This window comes from Crinia signifera, chromosome 6, assembly GCF_055691185.1.
Source record: "Crinia signifera chromosome 6, ASM5569118v1, whole genome shotgun sequence".
Taxonomy (NCBI): Eukaryota; Metazoa; Chordata; class Amphibia; order Anura; family Myobatrachidae; genus Crinia; species Crinia signifera.
In genome coordinates this window covers 177,968,539-177,986,282 of record NC_139222.1, presented here as the reverse complement: position 1 = coordinate 177,986,282, position 17,744 = coordinate 177,968,539, and the positions used below count along the sequence as shown (strand labels likewise).

The window sequence follows — 17,744 nt, the reverse complement described above, 5'->3', positions numbered from 1 at the left end:
TTTCTTTTATTGTACTAAGTTACATAAAAATGCAAGTGTCCACTTACAAGAATATTGGTGTATGGGCATGACAGCGATGGACTTGGACATACCCAATGACACCCCCCTTGTCGGGGACCGTGGACTCTAGCCCAGATAAACCCCCATTTTTGATTACACCAAGCTACCTACAGGTCCTCGGAGTCGCTGGACGCGACTCTCGGCGAGTGGGACAAACCCCATTTCTAGTCCTTGAATTCTTATATTTTATCTTCATTAATAAGGTTTGACCCGGCGTTGTTATTGCTATGGATGCCAAACTATACTCTTTGATATGTACCATTTGTAACACTTGCTAAAAATCCCAATAAATATATATATATATAAAAAAAAAAAAAAAAAAAACTAATAAGGGTCGACAATGACAGAAGGTCGACACAAACTTAAGGTGGACATGTACATGGTCGACACTCAAAAGGACAACATTAGTTTTTCAGGTTTTCTTTTGTTTATACCGACTTCGTTCATACTTTACCATCCAAGTGGGCATAGAGTTAGATTATAGTAGGGTGCAGAGTGCACGAAGCATGGCGAGTGCAGCAAGCCATGGGAGGGGACACGGTACACTTATATGGTGACCATGTCAACACAATAACACGTTAAAAAAAGCGTGTGTTTTGAGTGTCGCCAACGTATGTCCACCTTATGCTTCGGTCGACTTCATGGCACTGTTGACCTAAGGTATGCTGACCTAGACACTGATGACCAATAGTGGTCGACCTAGTGACTGTCAACCTAGACATTGTTGACCCATTTTCCCAGAACCGAGGAATGGAATGTCCTAGATGAGGCCAATGCAGATAACAGAGTTACTGACACAATACTATCACACTAATGGGGAATCCAATAGTTTTTCCCCAAAGTTGCAACTAGATGGTGCCAGACTGAGGCACAGTTTCAGCACGAATCGCCACGTGTGACTTGTCAGCGCTTTGAGCACCTAAATTACGTTTGAGCACCCACTAAAAATAATTTCCCCAGTTAAGTGTATAATACATCGGGACTAGCCGGTTTCAAATGTAGAATACTAGAAAAGCCAAATCCTGAAGAAAAATGGAACCCAAACACTTAAGGCCCCCATACACTATGCGATTTTGGGACGATTTCATCCGATTTCGGCACCTTGCGCCGATAATCGGGTGAAATCGGCCCAAAATCGTAGGTGTGTGATATCTGATCCGATGCGCGGTCCCGTGCGCATTGGACCGGATCAGGGAGGTCGGACGGTCTGTACATACGATCACGTCCGACCTCCCTTTATGCATATGCCTGCCACCTGACAGGCATATGCATGCAGACACCAGGGGAGCAGTGGGGCGGGCAGCGGGTCCCTGAACACCGGCGAGTGCTGCTGACTGACCTGGCCGGGCAGTGTACTTACACATAGCAGCAGCGGGGACGGGCAGCGCAGTGGCGGCTATTATATTTTTAAAATACTTGTCAAATGACCGGCCGCTCTCTGATTGGCTGAGAGCTCTCCGGCCAATCAGAGAGCGGCTGGTCATTTGACAAGTATTTTAAAAATATAATAGCCGCCACTGCGCTGCCCGTCCCCGCTGCTGCTATGTGTAAGTACACTGCCCGGCCAGGTCAGCAGCGCTCACCGCACCCACCGCCCGCCCCCACCACCGCTGGCCGCCGCTGCCCGTCCCCACCACCGCCGCCCGCCCCCACTACTCCTCACCGCCCCTGCAGCTCCCCGGGTTTTTTTTTACATGGGATAAAAATAAAAAACATACAAATAAACAGCATTAGTCTAAAAATTATATATATGAATACATATATAATAAATATATATAAAAATATATATGGAAACAAATAATTCATCCTTCATGCATAAGCCACTAAATGGGCTTGCTATTCTGTGGCTATTGCGGACAGACTTATGTGGTGTATCTCCTATCCAAATATATGAAATGTACATACACATTGTTCGATCTCTGTACAGCAAATTGCGGGTCATTGGTTGTTAGCATCATATATTTAGCTAAAGTAAAGCACCCCAACTGTAACAAATAATTTAGCATCTGACAATCCCCACATTGTTCTCATATTGAGGCAGATCAATGCCAATTAGGGAATATCAGACATAGTAAATAGATGTAGTTATTACAAAATAATCTATTAGAGACCAGACTGGTTAAATAATAAAATAATATAACCAATCTCATGTATATTATAGCCAAATAGACAAGTAAAACAGATATAGTAACCTATGTTCAGGTATAACATTACATGAATATAGGGGCAGGGATCCAATTTTGAATGTGTTGGAGAGATATGTACAGATATCTGATCATCCGATATCTCAAATGTTGCGCACATACATATGCGTGTGCATAGCATCCACACGCATATATGTGTACGCACATGTATATAGAAAGAGGAAAGGGCGAGATGACAAAGGTTAATTTGTAGGGATAGAAAAGAATTTTTGAACTGGGAAGAGCAGTCCAGGGCATAGGTTTCAAAGGAGGGAGCCCAAGACTTTAATAAAAATAATAATAATACTAATAATAATAATAATAATAAACCCAATGATAAATGTTAACTTTAAATGAACTCTAAATCTATGTTTTCGTTCAAGCCTTGGGGTTTAAGGGACTGCAGTTTCAGGATCCATGCCGCCTCCTGCTTACACAGAGTCCTGAAACGGTCCCCGCCTCGGCTTGTTTTTTTGATGTGTTCCAATCCTATCACCAGCATCCCTTTAGGATCACCATTGTGCACTTCAGAGTAGTGCCTTGGGATGCTGTGATTGGTACACCTATTCAGAATATTCCTTCGATGTTCTGTCACTCTGTTTTTAAGTTGTCGCGTTGTACGTCCAACGTAATACATGTGGCATGGGCATATTAAAAGATAGATCACATATTGCGTGGCACAGTTGATAAACGTCTCTATCTCAAATTTCTTGCCTGAAGTTGATGCCTCTACCATCTGTCTTTTGTTACTAACGTACTCACAGGTGATGCATCTCGTATGGTTACACCTGAAGAACCCTCGTACTTCGGGACCAATTAAGGTCCGTTGTATTGGATTTCTCCCATTCATCTTTTTATCTTTGAGCTGACTTGGGGCTAGAATGTTTTTGAGGTTGCGGGCCTTTTTGAAAATTATAGGGGGTTGTGAGTCTAAATTATTTTTAAGTATTGGGTCGGTACTGAGAAGTTTGTAGTTTCGTTTGATGATGGATGTAATTTTGCCAGCAGCTATGTTGTGGGTAGACACAAAGAAGGGGGTCTTATTTTCAAACCTGTCTTTCTGTGATTTTGTATCAGATTTAGATTTATTTTTCTTATTTTTCTTGAGTATTTCTTCTCTATTCAGATTTTCTGCATAGTTAGAGGCTTCCTCCAATATTTTTTGTGGATAACCCCGACTTTTAAATTCTTCTAGAAGGTTGTTTGCCTGTTCTTTAAATTGGGTGTTCGAAGTGCAATTCCTTCGAATCCTATGAAGCTGGCTTCTCGGTACATTGTTGAGCCAGCTTTTTTTATGATTACTGGAATAGGGAATAAAGCTACACACATCTACTGGTTTTTTGTAGCTAGAAACTGTCACTTTTCCATCCATCACCTCCACCATAATATCCAAAAAATTAATTTGTGTCGGGTGGTGCGTGCAGGTGAAGGATAAACCAAAATCATTAGTGTTTAGATAATCAACAAAATTTGTAATAGATAAAGTGTCTCCGTGCCAAATAAAGAACAGGTCGTCGATATAGCGACCATACAGGACCAGGTTCGACGCATAGCTTCCTTCCCAAACCAATTCATGTTCGAACGCCCCCATATATAAATTTGCGAAGCTAGGCGCGAACCTGGTCCCCATCGCTGTACCGAGGACCTGTAAATAGAACTTGTGATCAAACAGAAAATAATTGTGAGTTAAAATAAATTTGATAGAATCCAAGACAAATTTACGCCTCTCCCCTGAAATGTCCTCATCGGTGACTAAATAGCTCGAGACCACCTCCACACCTTTTTGGTGTGGAATGTTGGTGTATAGGGCCTGGACATCGCAGGTGACAAACTGATATCCAGGCTCCCACTGGAGGCCTTCAACCATCTGGATAAAATCAGTGGTATCCCTTATATGTGATTTCAGAGAAGAGGCGTGTGGCTGTAAAAAACTATCTACAAACTGTGATAAATTAGATGTTAAACCCCCAATCCCAGAAATAATAGGTCTCCCAGGTGGATCATGCAGTGTTTTATGGATCTTGGGGAGGTGATAAAAAATAGGGGTGACAGGATAGGGTGAGTGTAAAAAATCAAATTCATTTTTATTTATAGCACTATTTTCTAAAGCTCCTTGTAACATTTCGACCAGCTCATTTTTGAACACAGGCGTGGGGTCATATGGGAGGGTTTTGTAAAAGGCCTCATCTGCTAGCTGGCGCCTGGCTTCTTTTAGATATTCCTCATAGTCTTGGACCACGATTCCCCCACCCTTGTCAGCCGGCTTGATGACAAGGGTGGGGTCACATGATAACCTTTTTAGAGCCTGTCTTTCTTCGGCCCCCAAGTTAAACTGCCCTGGATGGGTTCTCAGTTCGCACAAACTTTTAAACTCCTCCAGGGTTGTTTGATAGAATGTGTCTATGGCACATGATTTATATTGTGTAGGGAAGAACTGGGATTTTCTTTTAAAGATTTTTCTATTTGTGTTATAAATTTGCGTCTCTGTCATCACATCTTCAGATGTGTGATCAGTATTTTCTAGCAGTAATTCATTGAGCATTTGTATTCCTATCTCATCTGAATCCTCCAGTATAGTTTCAGTTTCTTCATTTGCATTTTTCTTATTGATTGCAAAATACCTGGTTCTGCAAAGAGCTCGTACAAACCTATTAAGTTCTATAAATAACTCAAAATAATTAGGGGTTGAGGTAGGGGCAAATTTCATGCCTTTCGAAAGAATTCCCAGTTCTATATCTGTGAGTTGTTTGGAAGAGAGGTTGAAAACGCCAGCAGGTTCTATTTGAACCTCTGGTTTTTGTTTGAGTTTCCCTTTTCCTCCCCGTTTCCCTCTTGGTCTAGGTCTCTTGCTCTTTTTGGGGTTCTTATTAGGGTCTCGTACCGGTTGGGGTGTGAGTACTGACTGACATGAGTTTCTGGGGGTCTCTCCATTCTCCTTCCTCTCTCTAAAAAATGCTTTTGTTGATATGGTTCATTATGATAGTCATACCTATTTGAGCTCCCTCTCCTATTTTTCTTATAGGTTACTTGTCTCCAATTTGGAGGGGTCTCATCATAATTATTCCTCCTTGGGGAATCGTTATGATGATCCTCAAAACGTGTCCTCTCTGTGTGGTAGTTCCTATTTCTGGAGGGTTTGCGTTGTTTAGGTTGTTCTCGTGCCATATCGCGCCTACCTCCAGATTCCCTCATGGGTAACCTGTTGATCTCCCCTTCTTTTCTTTTTTTATTGTAATCTCTAACCTGATTGGTATTATAGTCGTTCAAATCCCTACTAAACTTCTTCTCTTTCCTCGCTACAATCTCACTCTCATATTGTTCCAATCTAGTATTAATAATAGTCTCTTTCTCTTTATAATATGGTTCATCTTTAAATTTAAATATGGCATCCTGTGTTATTTTAATTTCTTTTTCAATCTCCCTTAATTTGTTCTCCCTATATTCAACCAAAAGTTGCATCAGAGATAGAGAGCATTTGTCTAAGAGACCCTCCCATTGTTCCAACAGTTTGGGGTCATCATAAAAGGATAGAGTTTTGAAAATCCTCAGCCCGCGTGGAATTTTCCCATTTTCTATATACTTGGTTAAGGACATTTTGTCCCACCAATGTCTGCATTCAGACTTCAGTAACTCTTCCAGGCGGCCTGAGTGTTCCAAAAATTCCTCATGTGGAGTGTTTATAGTAATTTTACCACTTTCATAATTACGCAGTATATCTTGTCTTCTCTGCAGTCTGTCCGCAAAGCATGTAAAATTCATCTTTTTGCACCACAGTGATCTCCGCTGCCCAGGCTAGGCCAAAAAACAGATTATGCAGAAGAGAATGTGCCTTAGGCGCTGGAGATGACTGGGGTGTAACAGAATACCCAGCAGCCACCACGTAAGAGGGTTGCCAACCTCCAAAATTACACAAATACAAACAGAGATGTGGGGCGCTCTTGGATATCAGGATGAAAAAAGTTTTATTCAATACACATAGTTTAAAAGGTATACATAATTAATACACATTAATGCATAAAAAACACACCTTTTAAACTATGTGTATTGAATAAAACTTTTTTCATCCTGATATCCAAGAGCGCCCCACATCTCTGTTTGTATTTGTGTAATTTTGGAGGTTGGCAACCCTCTTACGTGGTGGCTGCTGGGTATTCAGTTACACCCCAGTCATCTCCAGCGCCTAAGGCACATTCTCTTCTGCATAATCTGTTTTTTGGCCTAGCCTGGGCAGCGGAGATCACTGTGGTGCAAAAAGATGAATTTTACATGCTTTGCGGACAGACTGCAGAGAAGACAAGATATACTGCGTAATTATGAAAGTGGTAAAATTACTATAAACACTCCACATGAGGAATTTTTGGAACACTCAGGCCGCCTGGAAGAGTTACTGAAGTCTGAATGCAGACATTGGTGGGACAAAATGTCCTTAACCAAGTATATAGAAAATGGGAAAATTCCACGCGGGCTGAGGATTTTCAAAACTCTATCCTTTTATGATGACCCCAAACTGTTGGAACAATGGGAGGGTCTCTTAGACAAATGCTCTCTATCTCTGATGCAACTTTTGGTTGAATATAGGGAGAACAAATTAAGGGAGATTGAAAAAGAAATTAAAATAACACAGGATGCCATATTTAAATTTAAAGATGAACCATATTATAAAGAGAAAGAGACTATTATTAATACTAGATTGGAACAATATGAGAGTGAGATTGTAGCGAGGAAAGAGAAGAAGTTTAGTAGGGATTTGAACGACTATAATACCAATCAGGTTAGAGATTACAATAAAAAAAGAAAAGAAGGGGAGATCAACAGGTTACCCATGAGGGAATCTGGAGGTAGGCGCGATATGGCACGAGAACAACCTAAACAACGCAAACCCTCCAGAAATAGGAACTACCACACAGAGAGGACACGTTTTGAGGATCATCATAACGATTCCCCAAGGAGGAATAATTATGATGAGACCCCTCCAAATTGGAGACAAGTAACCTATAAGAAAAATAGGAGAGGGAGCTCAAATAGGTATGACTATCATAATGAACCATATCAACAAAAGCATTTTTTAGAGAGAGGAAGGAGAATGGAGAGACCCCCAGAAACTCATGTCAGTCAGTACTCACACCCCAACCGGTACGAGACCCTAATAAGAACCCCAAAAAGAGCAAGAGACCTAGACCAAGAGGGAAACGGGGAGGAAAAGGGAAACTCAAACAAAAACCAGAGGTTCAAATAGAACCTGCTGGCGTTTTCAACCTCTCTTCCAAACAACTCACAGATATAGAACTGGGAATTCTTTCGAAAGGCATGAAATTTGCCCCTACCTCAACCCCTAATTATTTTGAGTTATTTATAGAACTTAATAGGTTTGTACGAGCTCTTTGCAGAACCAGGTATTTTGCAATCAATAAGAAAAATGCAAATGAAGAAACTGAAACTATACTGGAGGATTCAGATGAGATAGGAATACAAATGCTCAATGAATTACTGCTAGAAAATACTGATCACACATCTGAAGATGTGATGACAGAGACGCAAATTTATAACACAAATAGAAAAATCTTTAAAAGAAAATCCCAGTTCTTCCCTACACAATATAAATCATGTGCCATAGACACATTCTATCAAACAACCCTGGAGGAGTTTAAAAGTTTGTGCGAACTGAGAACCCATCCAGGGCAGTTTAACTTGGGGGCCGAAGAAAGACAGGCTCTAAAAAGGTTATCATGTGACCCCACCCTTGTCATCAAGCCGGCTGACAAGGGTGGGGGAATCGTGGTCCAAGACTATGAGGAATATCTAAAAGAAGCCAGGCGCCAGCTAGCAGATGAGGCCTTTTACAAAACCCTCCCATATGACCCCACGCCTGTGTTCAAAAATGAGCTGGTCGAAATGTTACAAGGAGCTTTAGAAAATAGTGCTATAAATAAAAATGAATTTGATTTTTTACACTCACCCTATCCTGTCACCCCTATTTTTTATCACCTCCCCAAGATCCATAAAACACTGCATGATCCACCTGGGAGACCTATTATTTCTGGGATTGGGGGTTTAACATCTAATTTATCACAGTTTGTAGATAGTTTTTTACAGCCACACGCCTCTTCTCTGAAATCACATATAAGGGATACCACTGATTTTATCCAGATGGTTGAAGGCCTCCAGTGGGAGCCTGGATATCAGTTTGTCACCTGCGATGTCCAGGCCCTATACACCAACATTCCACACCAAAAAGGTGTGGAGGTGGTCTCGAGCTATTTAGTCACCGATGAGGACATTTCAGGGGAGAGGCGTAAATTTGTCTTGGATTCTATCAAATTTATTTTAACTCACAATTATTTTCTGTTTGATCACAAGTTCTATTTACAGGTCCTCGGTACAGCGATGGGGACCAGGTTCGCGCCTAGCTTCGCAAATTTATATATGGGGGCGTTCGAACATGAATTGGTTTGGGAAGGAAGCTATGCGTCGAACCTGGTCCTGTATGGTCGCTATATCGACGACCTGTTCTTTATTTGGCACGGAGACACTTTATCTATTACAAATTTTGTTGATTATCTAAACACTAATGATTTTGGTTTATCCTTCACCTGCACGCACCACCCGACACAAATTAATTTTTTGGATATTATGGTGGAGGTGATGGATGGAAAAGTGACAGTTTCTAGCTACAAAAAACCAGTAGATGTGTGTAGCTTTATTCCCTATTCCAGTAATCATAAAAAAAGCTGGCTCAACAATGTACCGAGAAGCCAGCTTCATAGGATTCGAAGGAATTGCACTTCGAACACCCAATTTAAAGAACAGGCAAACAACCTTCTAGAAGAATTTAAAAGTCGGGGTTATCCACAAAAAATATTGGAGGAAGCCTCTAACTATGCAGAAAATCTGAATAGAGAAGAAATACTCAAGAAAAATAAGAAAAATAAATCTAAATCTGATACAAAATCACAGAAAGACAGGTTTGAAAATAAGACCCCCTTCTTTGTGTCTACCCACAACATAGCTGCTGGCAAAATTACATCCATCATCAAACGAAACTACAAACTTCTCAGTACCGACCCAATACTTAAAAATAATTTAGACTCACAACCCCCTATAATTTTCAAAAAGGCCCGCAACCTCAAAAACATTCTAGCCCCAAGTCAGCTCAAAGATAAAAAGATGAATGGGAGAAATCCAATACAACGGACCTTAATTGGTCCCGAAGTACGAGGGTTCTTCAGGTGTAACCATACGAGATGCATCACCTGTGAGTACGTTAGTAACAAAAGACAGATGGTAGAGGCATCAACTTCAGGCAAGAAATTTGAGATAGAGACGTTTATCAACTGTGCCACGCAATATGTGATCTATCTTTTAATATGCCCATGCCACATGTATTACGTTGGACGTACAACGCGACAACTTAAAAACAGAGTGACAGAACATCGAAGGAATATTCTGAATAGGTGTACCAATCACAGCATCCCAAGGCACTACTCTGAAGTGCACAATGGTGATCCTAAAGGGATGCTGGTGATAGGATTGGAACACATCAAAAAAACAAGCCGAGGCGGGGACCGTTTCAGGACTCTGTGTAAGCAGGAGGCGGCATGGATCCTGAAACTGCAGTCCCTTAAACCCCAAGGCTTGAACGAAAACATAGATTTAGAGTTCATTTAAAGTTAACATTTATCATTGGGTTTATTATTATTATTATTATTAGTATTATTATTATTTTTATTAAAGTCTTGGGCTCCCTCCTTTGAAACCTATGCCCTGGACTGCTCTTCCCAGTTCAAAAATTCTTTTCTATCCCTACAAATTAACCTTTGTCATCTCGCCCTTTCCTCTTTCTATATACATGTGCGTACACATATATGCGTGTGGATGCTATGCACACGCATATGTATGTGCGCAACATTTGAGATATCGGATGATCAGATATCTGTACATATCTCTCCAACACATTCAAAATTGGATCCCTGCCCCTATATTCATGTAATGTTATACCTGAACATAGGTTACTATATCTGTTTTACTTGTCTATTTGGCTATAATATACATGAGATTGGTTATATTATTTTATTATTTAACCAGTCTGGTCTCTAATAGATTATTTTGTAATAACTACATCTATTTACTATGTCTGATATTCCCTAATTGGCATTGATCTGCCTCAATATGAGAACAATGTGGGGATTGTCAGATGCTAAATTATTTGTTACAGTTGGGGTGCTTTACTTTAGCTAAATATATGATGCTAACAACCAATGACCCGCAATTTGCTGTACAGAGATCGAACAATGTGTATGTACATTTCATATATTTGGATAGGAGATACACCACATAAGTCTGTCCGCAATAGCCACAGAATAGCAAGCCCATTTAGTGGCTTATGCATGAAGGATGAATTATTTGTTTCCATATATATTTTTATATATATTTATTATATATGTATTCATATATATAATTTTTAGACTAATGCTGTTTATTTGTATGTTTTTTATTTTTTAAAAAAACTTTTCATATATATTTTTTTCTTCATTATTATTATTATTTTTTCTTTTTTCTTTTTTATTAATTAATTATTTTTAAAAGAAATTGCACTTTTCACGTATTGGTACACCCACAAACTCTCTAGCAGTGATAAAGCAAACTCACTTGAGACCACACAAGTATCTATGTAACCTCCATCTGAGAGGGAGAATCCTGCTGGGAGAATCACAGTTTGAAAGATCACACAGGTGATCACGTAATGAGAGACACCTGAGCCTAATAGAGACCAGCATTTAAGCAGACCAGAGAAGCTACCTCTCATACCTGGTTGACAAAGCCGCCCAGTGCGCGGCGAAACGCGTTCCAGCATATTCAAGGAAGGACGCTCTCTTCATCACAAACCTGCCAGACGCTGAGCCGACAATCTACACTCCCTCCAAGCCGCTTATTATACCACCACCCACGGACGCTGTGGCAGAGCGCCGTGTGAGCCTCCAAGCGGAGGAGACTGCAGGAGGAAAACGGCTATCGCTATAACAAATTACCGGCTGACCGGCAACATTCACTCTTAAGCCGAGCGGAGAGCAGAGAGAGCGGGCGCTGTAGTGCTGATTTATCCTTCCAGCGCAAGTTTGTGGATTAACCAGCAGACGACGACTGGTAAGAGCCTGCAAAGGGACAGGACGGACACTGTTTTTTTCACACTGCTCCATAAAACAGAAGTCCTTGTTCCCTCATTCGTTTTTACTATACTGACGCTTATGCCAAGCCATATCTGCAAACTTTACTTAGTGTGCACACTAGCTACTTTATACCAAGTGGTCTCAGTTACAACTCCTGGACACTTAAAACCTTAATTAAGGAACTGTACTCCTATATTCGTATATATCCACCTGCTAGACCCTAACAAGGGGCAAAGAAGAATCTACATTGGTGGAATACGCTGAGCTGATGTGCTGCTATTTACCTATTGTGTAGTCAATATATACGCATTTTTTATTCTTTAAATTACTATCCATTGCAATTCTTTTTATTTTTTATTTTTTATTTTTTATTTTCTATTATTTATTTTTTTGTGTGTTTTTTATGCATTAATGTGTATTAATTATGTATACCTTTTAAACTATGTGTATTGAATAAAACTTTTTTCATCCTGATATCCAAGAGCGCCCCACATCTCTGTTTGTATTTGTGTAATTTTGGAGGTTGGCAACCCTCTTACGTGGTGGCTGCTGGGTATTCAGTTACACCCCAGTCATCTCCAGCGCCTAAGGCACATTCTCTTCTGCAGCTCTTTAAACAGATTGTAAAATATGGGTCAAATTGCAAGTCAGCTCCTGAATCAGTCAGGTCTGGATACCACCCTCCCAAGCTCTTAACATTGCTGCTCAACAATCAGTTCAATATGAATATCAATAGGCTTCATTACCTCTCACTGTGTCGGAACTCACCAGGACAATGTTTATATCAATACTAAAAATAGGAACCAGAGCATCAAAAGCTGCTATCCCTGTCAATTACTCAGCCGAAGCTAGAGACTATAATAATCAAAATCAGAATTTTTGCTTAATTGACATCGCACATACCTAATGCCATTCAAGCACTTTAAGTTTTGAGATGTAATGTGTACCAAATACTGAAACACAATGCAATGTACAGTATCGCGTTAAGCAAAATAAGCGATAAGGCTCAGGTCAGATTATCTGGGCTTCACCAAATGAAATGAACTGCTAGATACCTCTTACAAACACCTACTCACATACCAACGCTTTCAAGTACAACAAGTACATTACTTTGACACATGCTATTTACATACTTTACAATGGATCTCTAAAATTGTGAAACAGTACGGATGGTCCGCCACCTACATTTAGCTACACAAAAAAAAATCAGACTTTATTTTGATTGTTTCAACACAGAAATTAAAAACTGTACATAATGTGCCCGATTTATTAAGCTTCAAAAAGTGATAAAATGGAGAGTGATAAACAACCTGCAAATCAGCTCCTACCTGTCATTTTGCAAACCCAATCTGTAACATGGAAGTTACGAGCCGATTGGCTGGTTGTTTATCACTCTCCATTTTATTACTTTTGAAGCTTGATACATCTGATGGGCATCCTCAACACACATTCCAACTGACAGTAAAGCAGTTTCAGACATGGTCTACATGTCACCAAAAAGGAGAAAATATAAGATTTGCCAATCCCTAGACAGTACCTGACAAAAATGTAAAACAGATAATACAGACATCTAATACAGACATCTTCCACGGTCTATGAAAATGTATGTCTGCCTAACCTTTAGTAAAGTGGTAATTCAATATAGTAATCCAACTTGCATATATCCCAGCAATGGTTCATCAGCAACAGTTCAATTTTAGAATAAGCTCAAGCTATAGTTTTATTTATAATATACTGGTTTGCAACAGTCCCTAATGAGCATATTTTTTAATGCCATGCTCACTCCAATGTTTCAGCGAATTTATATTACCTTTATATTTCCCAAAAATAGCAATTCAGTGTTCATCCTGGTAGACAGGCCCAAACTTGCCTCCTGCTACACATTCAAGATTGATAGGACCAGTTGCCTCCATGGATAGATTACTGATTTTATAATCTTGAGTGAGGGGCCACATTAATCTACTACTACGCTCCCTAAACCACAGAGGAAAACGGTTCTCTTGAAATCTTACAGGCCCATATGTCTCCTAATTACAGATAAACTTTTTGCTAAAGTCAGAGTGGATCACCTAGAATTGCTCACTTCACATCAACTGGGATTTGTATGGGGTCGCCATTCTGTAAGGCAGATATGGACGGCTACTGTGGTGGTGATGATGTATTCCTCAGGTACAGCTACTATACAGAGGACTCAGAATGCTAAAGTGTGGACATCACGTGACCGCTTAAACTGCAGTCAAAAAAAAAAGTAAAATATCTGAAGATAAAGTTACGGCTGGCAGCTGAGATAGCGTTGGGAGGGTGGTGACATGGTCTGGACAATGGAGGTGTGTTCGCAACGTTTGTCAAGCTTTTGTCTAGCATCTGCCTTCGTAGGAAGGGTGCTACCCTAGTTAGTTCAATGCTTCGCTATCCAACAAAGTGTTTGCATCTTAGCGATGGAATTGTAAAATGTTGCAATTGCATTGAGGGGAGGGACCCTGCATTCATAGTTTGGGGATTTCATCGCAAAGCTACAACTGACACTGAATCAGGCCCAGAATACGCTATTATGAGGTTTTCACATGAGTAAGGCATTAGACACCGTCCTGCAGCTACATCTTTTTGCAAAAGTTTGCTCCAATCTTTAACAATATTGTCTGAAATGTATATACATTCCAACTAGCTACTTTAATGACTAAAGATTATCAGAGTGCCCCGTTGAAAATGTTTTCGGCAACCCATCAGGGCTGCCCCCTCTTAATGCTCCTATTCAATTTAGCTATAGACCCACCGTTCTTTATTTTGGAAAAAGGTACAGCAGTTAAAGGTATTTCCATTAGCTCCAGGATAGTCAAGTTAATGGCGTTCACTGATGATGTTATTATATTTGGATGATCGGTCGGTACTTATATGTTAGTTATGCGCCCACTATAGTAAGTACGCTCATACCCACACTATCCATGTCGGCAGGGAGTTCATTCTATATAGTGTGGCGAGCGCAGCGAGCCACCGAGCCTGAAGCGTGGCGAGCCCTGCAAGGGGACGCGGAAAACGAAGCAAATAGCTTAGTGGGCGCCCAACTAACATATAAGTACCTATCGGTCTCCCTGGAACCTATATTCCTACAACATTGCTCATAAAGCTAACATTACCACATTATGTTTACAAATGTTCAATATATTGTTGTATACAGATGTAATAACACTTTTGAAAAAAAAGTGCAGTAGATTTGACCAAGCTCATAACACAATTAAGAACTAAGCTAAAATAAATGAAACTCTTCACTGTAGCTCACTTGTCTTTTAGAGCTTTTTAGAAAATAACAAGTATTTAGAAAAAATAAATAAAAAAATAAGGCCAGCATGTAACTAAAAACGTATTGCAACTGATTTTTACAAAGTAATTAGAACAATTCTACTAAATAGCTAAAATGACAATGCAAGGCATTGCCTATGATGAAGTGACAGCATTATGGGGAATTTCAATCATTTTTTTGTGCACCTCATCTCCCACCTGAAGTGAAAGACGATTCGGAGTCGCAATTGAAATGTTTTTTTTTTTTTCTACCGTGCCCAAATAGATGGTATTTAGCTTTAAATAGCGGCAAATCCAGTCTAACATCCTGGTTAGGGTACCCAAACCACAGCCTTTGCCCACATTTTTTCACAGCTTAGACTTAGAGAAGAAATGTCACCCCTGCACCTAAATGTAGAATCAATTGACTCCCCCCCTAAGAGAGAATCAATGTGCACAGAGCCTTCTGTTACTTAGGAAGCGGTTACTCCCCAACACATACGAAAGATCACCCACATGATCTGTAAAGGATTTAAGCATCTGAATAAATACTAAATTAAAACAGGAAAGGACATTACTGTGGAAAAAGATATTCTGGTGTAAGCTCCAAGTCATCATCATATCCAAATCTCCGCAGCACAGTCCACGTAGTTTCATGTCTCCCCCTCTGGATGAAGAGTGTGTGCAGGAAAAGGAACCCTGGGATTACCAATAAATAACATAAGAGCATCAGTTACTGTCGGTGTTGATTATTACAGGACTAGAAACCATTTTACTCTAGATGGTCAGTGTGCAGCCATTACATTTCATGCATGTATGTATTAAATCAATCTTCCCTTAATTTTATTTAGCAATTATATTAAATTGAAGGTAATTGTGTATTATCACGGCACCTGTTAAGTAGTTGACGTAGTGTCCTATTCAGTGTTGTAGATCGCATCACATGCGATTTGCGTGCAATGCGATGGTACTTGTGCAGTTTCACAGCACCCCTGGCCACGAATCGCATGAAATGCGATTTAGCACCCCCTCACTATCCACGTCACCGCGAAGTGTGGCTAGCGCATCAAGCCCCAGGAGGGGACAAGGTACGCATCCTCCCGACCTGTTCATACCCCCACTATCCACATCGGCGTGGAGTTGATTTTATGAAGTGTGGTGAACGCAAGGGGATGCGGATTACTTGATGTGTATTCCACGTCCCCTCACTGCGCTCGCCACATAAAATCAACTCGACGCCGACATGGATAGTGGGGGTATGAACAGGTCAGGAGGACGCGTACCGCGAACAGGTTGGATTGAATCGCACGCAAATTGATACGATCCGACTACGCCAACTACGTTGCGCAGATGGGCGCAGTGATGATACACAAGTACCAATTGAAATATACAGGTTATAGTCATTGCAAAAGATTAACCAGGGTACATGCAGATATTGTCACCTTTTAAAGTCAGCCCATTTCCAGACACTCCATCATGGACATTCTTGCGCACCACATTCTTAACATCCTCAAGTGCTTGTGGGGCCAGCGGGATGTGAAAACATGTCCTCTAAAAAAAAAAAAAAAAAAGAAAAGAGATTACTATGAGACATGTGAGGGTATTTAACCTGTGCCGGATATTTTGGCAGGTAAAAAATCGTAAATTTTCACCTGTTTTTGAAGCCAAGCGGAAAAAAACACCAATAACTGAATACCCCCTATAATACCCTTTTCACCTTGCACAAATAACCTGAGTGCGACCTGCAATGTGATAGGGCCTTTTAAAATTACTCTGGTCCATTCCAACCCGAGTTAAAAGAAGGGCTAATACCGGGTTGCTGTGCAGTATGAACGGGTAACACAAGTTGAGCGACCACTACCGTTCACACTAAAGGGAGGAGGCAGCATCAGCTCCAAGCGATGCCTCCTCCTTCTAACACCCCACCCCCGTGATAATGCCCCGCCGCTCCATCCCGTTTCTTTGTCAGCGACCCGTCTTGTTATCCGGTCGCTGTACGCGAGAGCAGATAACCAGATGTTACAAATAAACAGAGGAGGTGGGAGGTAGATCTCCACTTACTTGCCACCCATTGTAAGTTTTTCTTACCTGGAAGAAGTTGAGCTCTGCATCATTTAATATCCCATCATTGTCCAGGTCAGAAATTTTGAAGATGCGAGTCAAGGCTTTCACACAGGCTGGCTTCAGCTAAGTGAGGAAAAGAAATAAAAAAAGGATGGGACATTCTACAGGGACTGGAAATAGTATTGCACAGGATGGATTGGCCATCACTGTAATTAACCCCCCCCCCCCACAAAGGAACTGGAGACCAAGTGTTACATTGCTATGGTTAATATCTTATTAAAGTCCATTACTTTGTGGGTCAATCCTATTAGCCACAATTATCTCTCATGTGAGTCATTGCGGCCACACGATACATCTGCCCGAATTTGCACAAAAAGTGTTGTGCATCATAGCTGCGTCATAGGGTTCCAAGCAATTTTGTGCAAAGTCGGACTGATTTCAGCCTGCAGAGGGTGCGAGTTCAGGTGCAGTTTTCAGTGCTGAAACAACGCGGCAAATGGCACATCACACCTTTTGCAAATATTAATTTTTTAATCCAGTATGTGTTAACAATAAGATTTGGCTGTGTAGCTGCTTCAGAAGTACTGTAGTTAATATTCACACAAATACTATCCTATGTAGAAACAGATATAACTAATAAAAACAAACATGGCTCATCCACCAATCTCAAGTCATCCCAGTTTAAAGAGCCTTGTTCTGGCTTCACTGATCCACTGCTGCATCTGAGGAACACCAGTTATTTCAGCAACCCTCAGGTTACTCCGGATAGCTGGATATTTCACACTGCTGAAGCTGCATGTTAGGATGCAGTCACTGGCTTCAGCACACCCAGGAAATGAGGCCAGAACACCCGTTATCTGTAACGCTGCCTGTTGCCATTCCCCATATCATGGTGCAAGTTTGGGGAAACAGATCTGCACATGTGAGTGCAGCCTTTGTACATGCACAGATCGACAATCAGATTTATGTAAACCATCAGGTTTACGTACATCTCTGA

General features: G+C 40.7%; 1 protein-coding gene across 5 annotated transcripts in view; it reads right to left on the bottom strand.

Moving 5' to 3' along the window:
• The window catches only part of RHOT1 (ras homolog family member T1), a 73,894-nt gene that overhangs the window by 38,252 nt on the left and 17,898 nt on the right, over positions 1–17,744 (bottom strand). For all 5 annotated transcript variants that reach the window (XM_083148248.1, XM_083148253.1, XM_083148250.1 and 2 more), the window contains exons 9-11: positions 16,772–16,870; positions 16,126–16,234; positions 15,262–15,382 (exon numbers count right to left, since the gene is read on the bottom strand). In XM_083148248.1, coding sequence (XP_083004374.1) covers positions 15,262–15,382; positions 16,126–16,234; positions 16,772–16,870 — 329 coding nt within the window. The remainder of the gene's footprint in view (positions 1–15,261; positions 15,383–16,125; positions 16,235–16,771; positions 16,871–17,744) is intronic.